The 12456-nt window shown below is 38.9% G+C and overlaps 1 protein-coding gene across 2 annotated transcripts in view; it reads left to right on the forward strand.

Moving 5' to 3' along the window:
- RELN (reelin) overlaps positions 1-12456 on the forward strand; it is a 291669-nt gene that overhangs the window by 264783 nt on the left and 14430 nt on the right. For both annotated transcript variants that reach the window (XM_054071453.1, XM_054071462.1), the window contains exons 50-61: positions 759-1015; positions 1777-1931; positions 2717-2931; positions 3729-3906; positions 5234-5409; positions 6658-6764; positions 7190-7432; positions 7968-8143; positions 9753-9826; positions 10632-10793; positions 11128-11285; positions 12055-12274. In XM_054071453.1, the coding sequence (XP_053927428.1) occupies positions 759-1015; positions 1777-1931; positions 2717-2931; positions 3729-3906; positions 5234-5409; positions 6658-6764; positions 7190-7432; positions 7968-8143; positions 9753-9826; positions 10632-10793; positions 11128-11285; positions 12055-12274 (2121 nt within the window). The remainder of the gene's footprint in view (positions 1-758; positions 1016-1776; positions 1932-2716; positions 2932-3728; positions 3907-5233; positions 5410-6657; positions 6765-7189; positions 7433-7967; positions 8144-9752; positions 9827-10631; positions 10794-11127; positions 11286-12054; positions 12275-12456) is intronic.

The following is a 12456-nucleotide window of genomic DNA, read 5'->3' on the forward strand; positions in this document are numbered from 1 at the left end:
ATTTCCAGTCTAGTCTCTTACTGACAAAGGCAGAAAGTTATTGCATGAACTAGTTAGAAAATGATGTGGAGAGGAGAAACTGAATTTCTGCAGATCTGTCAAAAGAATGGATACACTCAAGCCCTGTTTTCAGATGTTTGTGAGATTCAAACCATGCATAGATATGGGTGGAACTTTTCCTCACTAGTTCATTTAGGACTTATAGAAAATGAGGCTGGGATGAACCCATTATTTGTTATTTCATTTTTATACACCAAGATATCACTACCAGTTTAACTGGACAAGAGTTTAAGTCATCTACTCTAGAGGAAATAAGAAAATTGTACTGGTACTTTGCTATGTACTCAATGGCTCCACGTTGAAAATAGTAATCTTACTTTCACTTCAACTTTGCCCTCCTTAACATTTCCCTTAATTAGAACCTTGTGGTCATACCCCAGCAGTCTAGACCATTGCATCTGGTACTATAATCACAGCTGGAACTCATTAAGTTGCTCAAACCATGCCATACTCTGGCTGCTGGCCCTTACTCCATCATTCTTAGCTCTTGTCCCAGGGATGATATTGGGAGTGACCAGGGAGGTTTTTGTTCTGGCAGCCTCCTGCAGGAGAAGATAGGCTGGATGAGATAGGCTTTTCCTGCTTTCCCAGCTTCCACATACTCCAGGAAACAATAGAAGTGGAACTGCTCAAAAGAGCATTGAGAAGTGTCCTCCTCCTGTGGATTTCCTATAACTTATTTCCACTTTGTATTTCAGCTTTGTGAACATCCTCCTTCCCTACGATGCCAAAACCATTGGGACACGCTTCCGCTGGTGGCAACCTAAACATGATGGCCTGGACCAGAATGACTGGGCTATTGACAATGTCTTGATCTCTGGCTCAGCTGACCAGAGGACGGTGATGCTCGACACCTTCAGCAGCGCTCCCCTGCCACAGCATGAGCGCTCCCCTGCCGATGCAGGGCCCACTGGGAGGATTGCCTTTGACATGTTCATGGAAGACAAAACTACAGGTAAAGGTTTAACATGGATCTGAATTGAAGAGCAAGAATTCAGTGCAGTGATTTCCAAACCTTGTTCAGGCTCTGAATCTTTGTCCTTCTGTGACAGATGTCACAAACAATCCCAACACTATAGGGGTCATTTTTGGGGGGTTTAGTCCATGAAATATGAAATGAAAACATGTAATGTAACTTATTACTGCATGAATTTGCTTAGAAAATTAATTTATCTTCAAGGAAAGAAAAAATACTGAAAAAATGCCAGCTTATTATAAGTGAATTGCTTAACATGAGTATTTGTTTCCTATTTTGTAACTTTTTAAACATTATTTAAGGACATTAAGTTACATTTTACAAATAAAATTTGTAGAGAATGTATTTCTGGATCTTTACAAGGCTTAACAGCCAACAGTGCTGAGGGACCCATGGTGCAGGTATGTAGGCAATTAAAAGGTTGTCTCATAATGTCTGGTGCCAGAGGGATTTGTGTTTTGAATAAGTCTCAGATCCTTACTTCTTGAACATCAAAAAATAATACTATAATGCTTATGTAAGAGAGTAGTAAAAGGTGCTTTGAGAAACAAATGTGATAAATGTGATAAATATGTACATGGGAAAGATGGGATACTAACATTCTCAGGAGCAATACTAAATAATTTCCACGTAGGCTGAAAAATAAAGCCATGAATCACCTTTAGTGGTTTACATTACTCCCTGTTTTCTCTCATTTATGTTGTCATTTTATATTACTGACATTCCCATTTATTTTCAAGTGAATGAACACTGGTTATTCCATGATGATTGCTCAGTTGAGAGGTTTTGTGATTCCCCTGATGGTGTCATGATCTGCGGAAGCCATGATGGCAGAGAGGTCTACGCAGTCACCCATGACCTGACTCCTACAGAAGGCTGGATTATGCAGTTCAAGGTAAAATCTCTGTCTGCAACTTAATTATTGAAAAAGTCATTTTTGCTCCAGGTCTAAGTAGATTTTTCAGGAGATAGGATGATGTATAGGCCTACGCATGACCCATTCCCTGCAGGGGAAAATGCCATCCTCATTTTTCTCACTTTCTCCATGTTGGTGCTTGAATACTGCAGGCTGTTCCCAGAGTTAATGCACTTTTCTGGCATAGCAGTTGTACAGACATCATGCAATAATGATATTACACACAAACAAGGTGCCTATTTTGTTACAACTGCTTGGTGAGGGAAAAGCAGCTCAGAAGTGTCTACACTGCTCCTGTGTCGTCATGTGTTCACATCAATCCTGCACCCAAACTACCCTTCCTCCACCCTTTTACCTAAATTGAAGAAATAACCTTGTAAGAGCCCTCTGCTCATCTCTCCCATAAAGAAGGTCTGCCTGGTATAGCCAAGCTGGATGACCTCCTCTGAAATGTTCAAATCTTAGGTTGTGTGGGGGTGTAGATTATCAGTTATGGGGTACTGCAGTATAAGGCACAAGTGTCAAAACCAGGAACTCCAAAAATGGGAGCTAATTAGAAGAAAATGAAACTCTAAATATGGTACCTATTCTCAGTCTTGGGAATACTGGTGAGATCTGCAGGTGACCGGTACCATACAAGCACTGTTACTGCCATCATTTCAAGCAAAATTCTGCAGTTGTCTTTCAGGTTCTACCATGTTTTTAAAGTCCAACCACCACCAGCACCATTATTTCTAATTTGCATATGCTCTCTTCTTTATTAGGTTTCTGTTGGATGTAAAACATCAGAAAAACTTGCACAAAATCAGGTCCATGTGCAGTATTCCACTGACTTTGGTGTTAGCTGGAGTTACTTAGTACCTCAGTGTTTACCAGCCGATCCAAAATGTTCTGGGAGTGTTTCACAGCCATCTGTCTTCTTTCCTACAAAGGGATGGAAAAGAGTAACTTACTCATTGCCTGAAAACTTTGTGGGCAAGTAAGTGTGAATTATTTACTCATTTTGTCTTGAATTCAGTACCTTCTGAAAAACACATCAGGAAATACATCTGCCTATGCATTTGACTTCAAGGAATACACAGAACTAAGCAGTGTTCACATTCATTACGTATGCTGCATAATTTTCTTTCCTACCAATTAAGATTGACCATAACACTTGGTCTAAACGACATTCAAATTTATCACAGAATCACAGAATGGCTGGGGTTGGGACCTCTGGAGGTCATCCAGTCCAACCCCTGGTAAAACAGGTTCACCTGCAGAAGGTTGCACAGGATCGTGTCCAGGTGGGTTTTATGTATCTCCAAAGATCCCTGCTTCAATCCTTGCTTCTATGCATGTTCTGCTCTGTTCACACAGCCACAGTCATTCAGAGAGTAGATTTATGACCTTACTGAGTGGAAAAGTTACCCTTATTGTCTGCAGTTATTTGCACATATGAAAACCATTTGTCTTTTTTTGCAAAATTAAACTCTCTTCTATTCTTTGCATAAACTGCTTAGGAAGGATAACCAAAATTGACTTTCTCTTGCAAGAAGCCAGAACAGCTTTTTCCAGCTTCAGCAGCATCTGAAATCTGTCCATATGTCATAGGTAGTTACATGGGTGAAGAAAAAGATAGGGATATGTACAAAATCGATTTCAACAGACACTGCCAGATATTTCTTGTAGAAGCTTAGAGGGCAGTACAGTCATAAGTATTTTGTGTTTCACCCACCTATTTGCAGTTGAGCAAAGCTGGTTTATGTCTGTTTTTCTTCATTCCTTTATATCTAGTCCCGTGAGGTTTCGGTTCTACCAGCAATACTCAGATATGCAGTGGGCCATCGATAATTTCTACCTGGGCCCTGGTTGTCTGGAAAACTGTAGAGGTCATGGAGACTGCCTGAATGAGCAATGCATCTGTGACCCTGGGTACTCAGGACCAAACTGCTATCTGACCCAAACACTGAAGGTAATTTTACTGCATATTTTAAAGTGTGAATTTTGCCATGTGTTCAGCTGAGAAAGAGAGAGAGAAAAGATCATTTCCACTGGATATTTAGGTTTGATTCCTGTCAGCCTGAAGATACTCTAATCTGTTTTCAGACCTTTTATCATTTTTTAACAAAACCATCACTGCAGTATCCAAGAACAAGTTTGTTCCTTTGCAAATAACACTGCCTAATAAAGCTATGATAAAGTTCACTGTTGATCCTTAGATCATCATTCTGTGAGTTAAATCACACTTGCACATATGATTATATTTGAACAAGACCTGAGGAAAGATTTTCTTTATCATGAAAGAGCTTACTGAAGTAGGGAGCACAAGAAAATGACATAAAATTTATTCACCTAGCTGTTATTAGTGTTACCCTATGACAAGCGAGTGATATCTAGTCAGATATTGCTAACTTAAAAGCTAAAAAAAATTTAAAAACTTAACATATTAAGAAAAGAATATGTAAGGAAACCCAAATTAGTTTAAAACGCAGTTTACCATCTCCTTTTTCCTACATCGGATAACAACAGAATAGGTACATGCTCCACAGAAACAACAGGTTAAGCAGCATTCTGTCTAAGGAGACTATAACTATTTAACTTTTCCATTACTAATGTCATTTGAATTATTATAAAATTTTGAGTTTCATCTGAGATACAAATTACATGAGCAAATATCATTATCCATTTGCAATTTTTAATTAGTAATGTATTCTTCACACAAAGGACACTTGGGATAAAATCCTAACAATTTTAGGGGAGTTTTACTACTACTGTCTCCTTAAGGCCAGAATTTTACTCATTGCCCTGCTTTTACCACACACCTGGAGATAAGTGGAAATCAGAGATATATTCTAGATAGTTTTCACTGCAGATAATGAGCAGACAGTTGCATAAATGCATATTCACTACAACAACCCTAAAATTTCATCACAGTACTGTTTTTGCTGGAGAAAACAAAATAGAATACTGATTTCTCCCATACATACTAGACATGTACTTGGAATGGTGTTGCACAGTCTTAGATAACAACAGTTACAAACTAGAATAATTCATTTGTACATGCAAACTCTAGTGTGCTGGATTACCTCCCAAATATGTTAAAATCTAGCCCTAATGTATTTTCAAAGGTAGCCAATTCAGTTCAACTGGGTAAATGGTCAGCCAAAAGTCATTATATTCAGTCATCCTGAAAAAAGATTTTTACAGTGTTCATGATCCCTTCTAACATGTTTAGGTCAATTTCATGAGAAAGGGTTGAGATCATAATTACCTGTGCTTTATGTTGTATTTACTTACAGACTTTCCTGAAAGAACGCTTTGACAATGAAGAAATTAAACCAGATTTATGGATGTCCTTAGAAGGAGGAAATACCTGTACCGAGTGTGGGATTCTTGCAGAAGACACAACTCTGTATTTTGGAGGTGCAACAGTGAGGCAGGCTGTCACTCAAGATCTGGACCTGCGGGGGGCAAAGTAGGTCATGTTTCAATGTCATTTTAATAGGGAACTCTGTTAAACACTGACAAAGCAGCAGATGATGAAGCTCATAGCTCTGGGAATTCCTAGGCCACCACAAGCATACTGCTATCTCAGGTAGACACTACTTCGATTACGATTCTCAAGGAATGGTTGCTTTCAAATGAATCACAGAGAGCAAGGTTCACCCTAGCACAGTGGAAAGGTTTTGTCATGCCCCAGTGAAGCAGCAGGTCCCCTTCCCCAAGGATGTCCTGAAGTCTGCAACACCTTTCCCGCAAAGAGGCAAGATTCCACTGTTGCTTGGGCACTGTGGTCTCCACTCCTGAAGGCACCAGCTGTGTCTTCCTCTGAGTTTAGAACATAACCTCTTCTGGTCTCTCTCTCCTGGGTGCCTGTACAAGCCCCATTGTGCTTTCATACTACAGAAAATGATGCCTTAACTGGAGAGCAATGGAATTATGTCAGTTTAGACAAGAAGAACACCAAATACAAAACAAAGTCAGCATTGTTGTCCCTTGACTATATGGCCTTATGAAGTCATACACTCTTACTTCTGTAACTCAGCAAGAATTCGTTGAATCACACAACATTTCAGGAAGGAAGGGGCCTCATGGAGTGTCTAGTCCAACCTCATGCTCATAGTCAGGTCAACACTGAATTCAAACCAGGTTGCTCAGGACTTTAACTCCTTGGGTCTTGAAAACCTTCAAGGACAGAGATCCCACAGTCCCTCTGGACATCTTGTTCCAGTGTTCAGTTACCCTCACAGTGATATTTTTTTTCCCCATTATATCCTTGTTTCAATATATGACCAGTCTTCAAGTCCCAGACATCTTCTCCAGGCTGAGCAAGCCCTGGTCCCTCAGCCTCTCCTCACAGGGCACATGCTCAAGCCCCAACCATTTCTGTGGCCTCCACTGACCTTGCCTTTGTTTATCAACTTCTTTTAGGTCCTTCATTGCTACAAGGGCACTTAGTTAATTCATGTTTAGACCCCTTTCCAACAGTAATCTCAGGGAACTCTTAGCAAATCTTAAGTCCCTCCCAGATGCAGGACAGATTCATTTCATGAGGTTTCCATGGGAATTATGAGGCAGTGTAATGTTTCTCTATTTGTACATTGATGTTACTTGATTAAGAATGCTGACATTTTGAACATTTTTAGCACATCTGCTAGCAGAAAGCAAACATCTCAGTTTGGGCAGATCTCTAACACATGTAAACGTATATATTTACTCTTAGATTTCTACAGTACTGGGGGAGAATTGGGAGTGAAAACAACATGACAACATGCCACAGACCAACTTGCAGAAAGGAGGGAGTGCTGTTAGATTATTCCATTGATGGAGGTAAGTACATCTTGTAGTTTCATCTAAGCTACAACCTCGTTCTGTATTCAAGCCCCATGAATATCTGAGAAGTTGTCAGCAAGATCCAAAATAAGAAGACAATTTTAAATTGTAAAGTTATTTTTGTCCTTGCAAAGCTTTCCCCCCCCCCCCCATCTAAAATTTACATCTATTGCTCAGGAGTTCTCCATAATGCTCCTGCATGATTTCAGTAATCGGTGGCTTCCAGCGATTTGATTGCTTTATACAATTACAAGATTACTCTTGCAATGATCAGCAGTTGTTAACTACCCTTAGAAGTTAAGACCTTGACTATGAGAAAACCATGGCTATACTTTTTTATTTCCTATTATTTTCCTTTAATACTTTACAAGATTCTATCATATGCTTTTTTTTATTACTAAACCAGCATCTTTTCATTCTAGGCATATCCTGGACTTTGCTTCATGAGATGGATTACCAAAAATACATCTCTGTCAGGCATGACTACATCCTTCTCCCTGAACACGCTCTGACCAATACAACCCGCTTGCGGTGGTGGCAGCCTTTTACCATCAGCAATGGGATTGTGGTTTCAGGTCCTGACCGAGCACAGTGGGCACTGGATAACATCCTGATCGGAGGAGCAGAGATCAACCCCAGCCAGCTGGTAGATACGTTTGATGACGGTAAGATAGGCTGTGACAGCTAATCTGTTGTCTGGCGTTATCTTATCTAAGATATGCCCTATGAACTTGTAGACTAATGTTGTTTATATTCTGTTCTTCATGCTATTAAAGAGTGTAACTATATATTCATATATATTATATAAAAATATATATTATAAATATATATTATAAAGTATATTGAGATATGTATGTGTGTATGTATATATATGTATAAACTTATAAGAAAGATAAAAACCTTTATTTCAGTCTAACTAATTTCATGTGTAAGTTCCTGTGTAGAAAAGTTTTATTTAATCACATTTATTAAAAATACTATTATTTAAACATTTTAATTACTTAAAATTACATTTTAATTACTTCTCTAGAGCTGATGTTTTTATTACATCTGTTAGTGGCTTACTTACTGTGTGTCATGACAGCATAAATTTCTTATTTATGCTACTGAAGTACTGTATGTAGAGATTCTGTGGATTCATTACTAAGCCTTGATGTTTACTGAGACAATGCAGTAATTCTCTTTAACTTATGTTAATAGAAGGCACCTCTCATGAAGAAAACTGGAGTTTTTACCCTAATGCGGTCAGGACTGCAGGGTTCTGTGGAAATCCATCATTCCATCTCTACTGGCCAAATAAGAAAAAGGACAAAACACACAACATCCTGTCCTCCAGGGAGCTCATTATACAGCCAGGATACATGATGCAATTTAAAGTAAGAAATTTTCTCTCTCTCTCCGAAGTAAAGCATGCAACGAAAAATCATCTAATGTATCTCCAGAAATTCTTCTTCTTCCAACTGGGATGCCCAATTGGATGAATAATTAATAATTACTTTTTGCTATAATTTAAAGGAAATCCTGAAGTGTAAGTAATGGCAATCAGAAAGGCTGCATGAATGTTAAATATCAAATTATTCTGACTGACTGTATGCTTTGAGAATTACTGAAAGACTTTGGACATCTAATCTCTTTCTGCTGAAATTACTGGATAATCAGATAGAGTAGGAATTATTTTCTAAGGTGATCATACACAGAATGCAGAATATGCCATTTTCCCCTAGCTCGTGAATAAGCCGAAAAGGCAAGGTAGAGGCAGGCTAGAAAAGAATGGCATATGGAAAGTGCAAATGTGCTCAAGTGGAAGTACCTCTTCTCCTGACTTTTGCCATGGCAAATGACCTAAATAATCAGAGAAGCATTTCTCAATATTTTACTTCTGTTTAAAGTAGAATTCCGCACAGGGTCAAAGGCAATATGTATTTGTTGTACAGAAATGTTCTAGGCCCTTCCCCAACTACCACATCTTAAATGAGCCAGGCACTAATATGAAAGCAGGGTTATCAAAATAGTCACCCATTTTCTCATAATGTCTTTTTTCTTGCTCTTCTTCTTGACAAAACAGAATTTCCCATCTTCCTTTAATCAATGTTTTCACCTTTTCTCAAAATCATTGCCTACTTTATATTAACTGTCTAACATAATCCCCAAAGCACTGCTTCCCCTACTCACACAGCATTCCACCTTCAAAGACAGTATATAAAAGAGGAGTCTGACATGCTTTTTATGACTGAATGCCAAGACACCCCCTCCTCCCACCCCGAGCTGCTTCTTTTGCCTGGCCTATCATCTTTTTGCTCTAAGGCCAAAATTATGATAACCCATCAGCATTTAATATTTTGTATTACTAAACTTCCATTGCAATGTTTTCCTCTCCTGACTCTGTCCTCTTTTTTAATCACTAGTCACAGCAAAGATTTTATTTCTAAATGAAGAACTCAGCTCTAGTGCATGACTGCCATTTGGTTTTGAAGTTCTTAAAATTTAGCTTTTTATTATCTATTCAGTACACAGGGTACTGTACACAGGGTACTGTAATCTTTCCACTCTAATATGACACAAATATGTTTTTTTTTTTTAATAGATTAATTCTGTTCTTAAATTGGATTAACTTGAACTTTATATCCTCATTTTTATCATTATGAATTTTGTAGGCAATTAATACATACTTAGGTACTTCATTTCCTGAAATGCCAAGGAGCTATCTTTGTGTTTAGATATTTTATTTGAATTTTAGGAACTTAGTGTTAGAATTCTGTTTGAAAATAACTATAGCAATAAAGAAAAAGTAATTAAATAAAAGCAGTATCTGAAGTACTGCATCTTTTGTTTTCCATCCACTTTCAATGGATTTTGTCCAAGATCTAAGTCAGCAAACTCTTTTATATACTCTGTAAAGAAAAAAAAGGAGACAAAGATGTCATTATGTATCACATTAAATATCTACCTGACTTCTTATAGCAGCCGCTTTTATTTGTGCTATAGATCGTGGTTGGCTGCGAGGCAACTTCTTGTGGGGACCTCCACTCTGTGATGCTGGAGTATACAAAGGATGCCAGGTAAAAAGAAGCAGAATACATAGATCCCCCTTGAAATAGTATGATATTAAAAGCCTAGAGAACGTTTATTTGTTAAAGCAATTGCTTTGATATTCATCTTGTAACAGGATGTGAACAAAGCCTATTTGTAAGCGCTGGGATTTGTCTACACAACTCCCATAAATTCTCTTTATAATTTACCCCAGATGTGGACAGATTCATAGCTTGCAGTTACAGTCATGAGCATGCTCCTGTTAAAAATGTGCTTGCAGAAAACCACATTCACAGGAAACTTGTTTTAGGATGATACAGGCCTATCTATTTGGGACCAAGCTGTAACGAAGTGGGAGCTACTTAATTCCAATTTGACCTTTAACTAGCAAACAGTAACACCGACTCCTGTGCTATAGTATAGCGATGCATTATAATTTGTAGAAGTGAAGGTATATTCCGTGCTCAAATGACTGCAGGTGAACATAGAACATATTCTGTTGGGACTCTTCTGAACACTGCAAGTGAGAGACTAAGGAGCAGACTCCTAAGTAAATCCTTCTGTCATGCCCTCTCAGAGGAGCTCTGGGTTGGACTCTGCTGTGTGTACCACCACCAAGGGATTCACAGCACGCAAACCTGCTACTGGAAAGTCCTCCCTTGATGCACTGAGGCTTCAGCATCTCACTTCTTGTCTATCTGTGGCTACAGAACATGTAAAATATTGCTGAGTTTGTTTAGTAAGACAGGCAATGCCGTGACCCTTAGAAATTACCCGTTTCCCTTTCATTATTCTTTCAGTTTTTCTAAAACATTTTTTGTTTGTTTCCTACAGGACAGACTCATGGCAGCTCGTCCAGACACACTGTCTTCCTTCTTCATCTAATAGCATTGGCTGCTCCCCATTTCAGTTTCACGAAGCTACCATCTATAACTCTGTCAATAGCTCTGCTTGGAGAAGAATAACTATCCAGCTGCCTGATCATGTCTCATCCAGGTGGGTTACTGAAAGGTCAGCGCACTGCAGGCCTATAAAATGTCAGCTATCTTGCTGGCACTCTTCACTTTCAACAACTGGTGAATTAAAAATGCTTCTTTACTGCTGGATTTAGGTCTGATACATAATTAATGGTTTTGAGGAAGCTGTTTGTTAATAGAAGTGGCTACAGTAGATGATGTAGCAATTGCCCTTTCAGGGTGGTTCTTTCCAGTTACTGAAGTGACAAATCCTTTATTTTTTATTACAATTGCAGCTGGCATATTTGAATGTCACTGTACTGATGTGTTTAATTGCTACATATAGTACAGTGTTTGAATTTTTATATTTGCAGTGCAACTCAGTTCAGGTGGATTCAGAAAGGTGAAGAACTAGAGAAGCAAAGCTGGGCGATCGATCACGTGTACATAGGGGAAGCATGCCCTAAGCTCTGCAGCGGTCATGGATATTGCACAACTGGAGCCATTTGCATTTGTGACGAAGGATACCAAGGTTCCATTTCTTCAATTTCTTTCTTATACATCTGCTACAGCCTAATCTAGCTCAAAATTAAACAAAAAGACAGAGCGATGTATTGTGTATTAATTTTTCACTGGAATGCTTGAGTAACAAATTCTAAATTAATAATTTAACAGAGCTGCATATAACAGCTCTCCCCTCCATGTATTCTTTCTGGAAGGAATCAATAGTCTCTGTTGTCTGGGACTGTAGGTAAAAGCCATTCAGCCTTCATCAAAGGCAGAATGTGGCCACCTGCTTACCCAGAAATGGCCTCCAACCCTGTTCTCCTTCCTAGGGTGCACCCACTTCTAGGGGATATGTACATAGGATCCAGCAACTGGTGATTGGCCCCTGTAAGGGACTCAGCTCTGTGCTGCATCAGGACAGAGTGCTCTGCTCTAACTCCACAGTGCAGCTAAGCACATGGTACCTGAGTGTCTTCGATAAATTATAAGTGCTTTGTGGGTGTGGAGCCAGTGTTTTGAGGTTTCTTATATTGGCTTCAATACATAATAGGAGAAACTCTGTGTTTGTTCTTCACGTTACACAACTGTAAAAAATAAGACTTGAGGTATCAATTTTCTAAAAATGAATGCTGTACAGCAATGTGCATATTATTAATGGATCTGCTGAAATATAATCAGCTTGTAGTCACACTGAATATTAGACCACAACCTTGAATACAATTACAATGAAATGTAACTCCATCTCAATTCTTTTGGGTTTTGTTTGGTTTATAACTTCACTGTGTCATTTTTAGGTGATGACTGCTCAGTTTTTAGCCATGACCTCCCCAGTTATATTAAAGATAACTTTGAATCTGAAAGAGTCACTGAAATAAACTGGGAAACCATTCAAGGGGGAGTGATAGGCAATGGATGTGGACAGCTGGCACCCTACGCCCACGGAGATTCTCTCTATTTTAATGGATGTCAAATAAGACAAGCTGTGACTAAGCCTCTGGATCTCACCCGAGCAAGGTACTACTTTGAGACTAAAATGTTCGTGTAGCAGGTCATGAGAAAGGAAACTTTTTATACGTACATGCAGTCATGTGGCCAAGTACTGATGAGGATGAACTGGCCTGGCTCTAGCATGCAGTCAGATGTGGCTGGCAGATAAACGTTATGGTTGGTAAAACACTTTTGACTTCCATTTGAGA

This window comes from Cuculus canorus, chromosome 1, assembly GCF_017976375.1.
Source record: "Cuculus canorus isolate bCucCan1 chromosome 1, bCucCan1.pri, whole genome shotgun sequence".
Classification (NCBI taxonomy): Eukaryota; Metazoa; Chordata; class Aves; order Cuculiformes; family Cuculidae; genus Cuculus; species Cuculus canorus.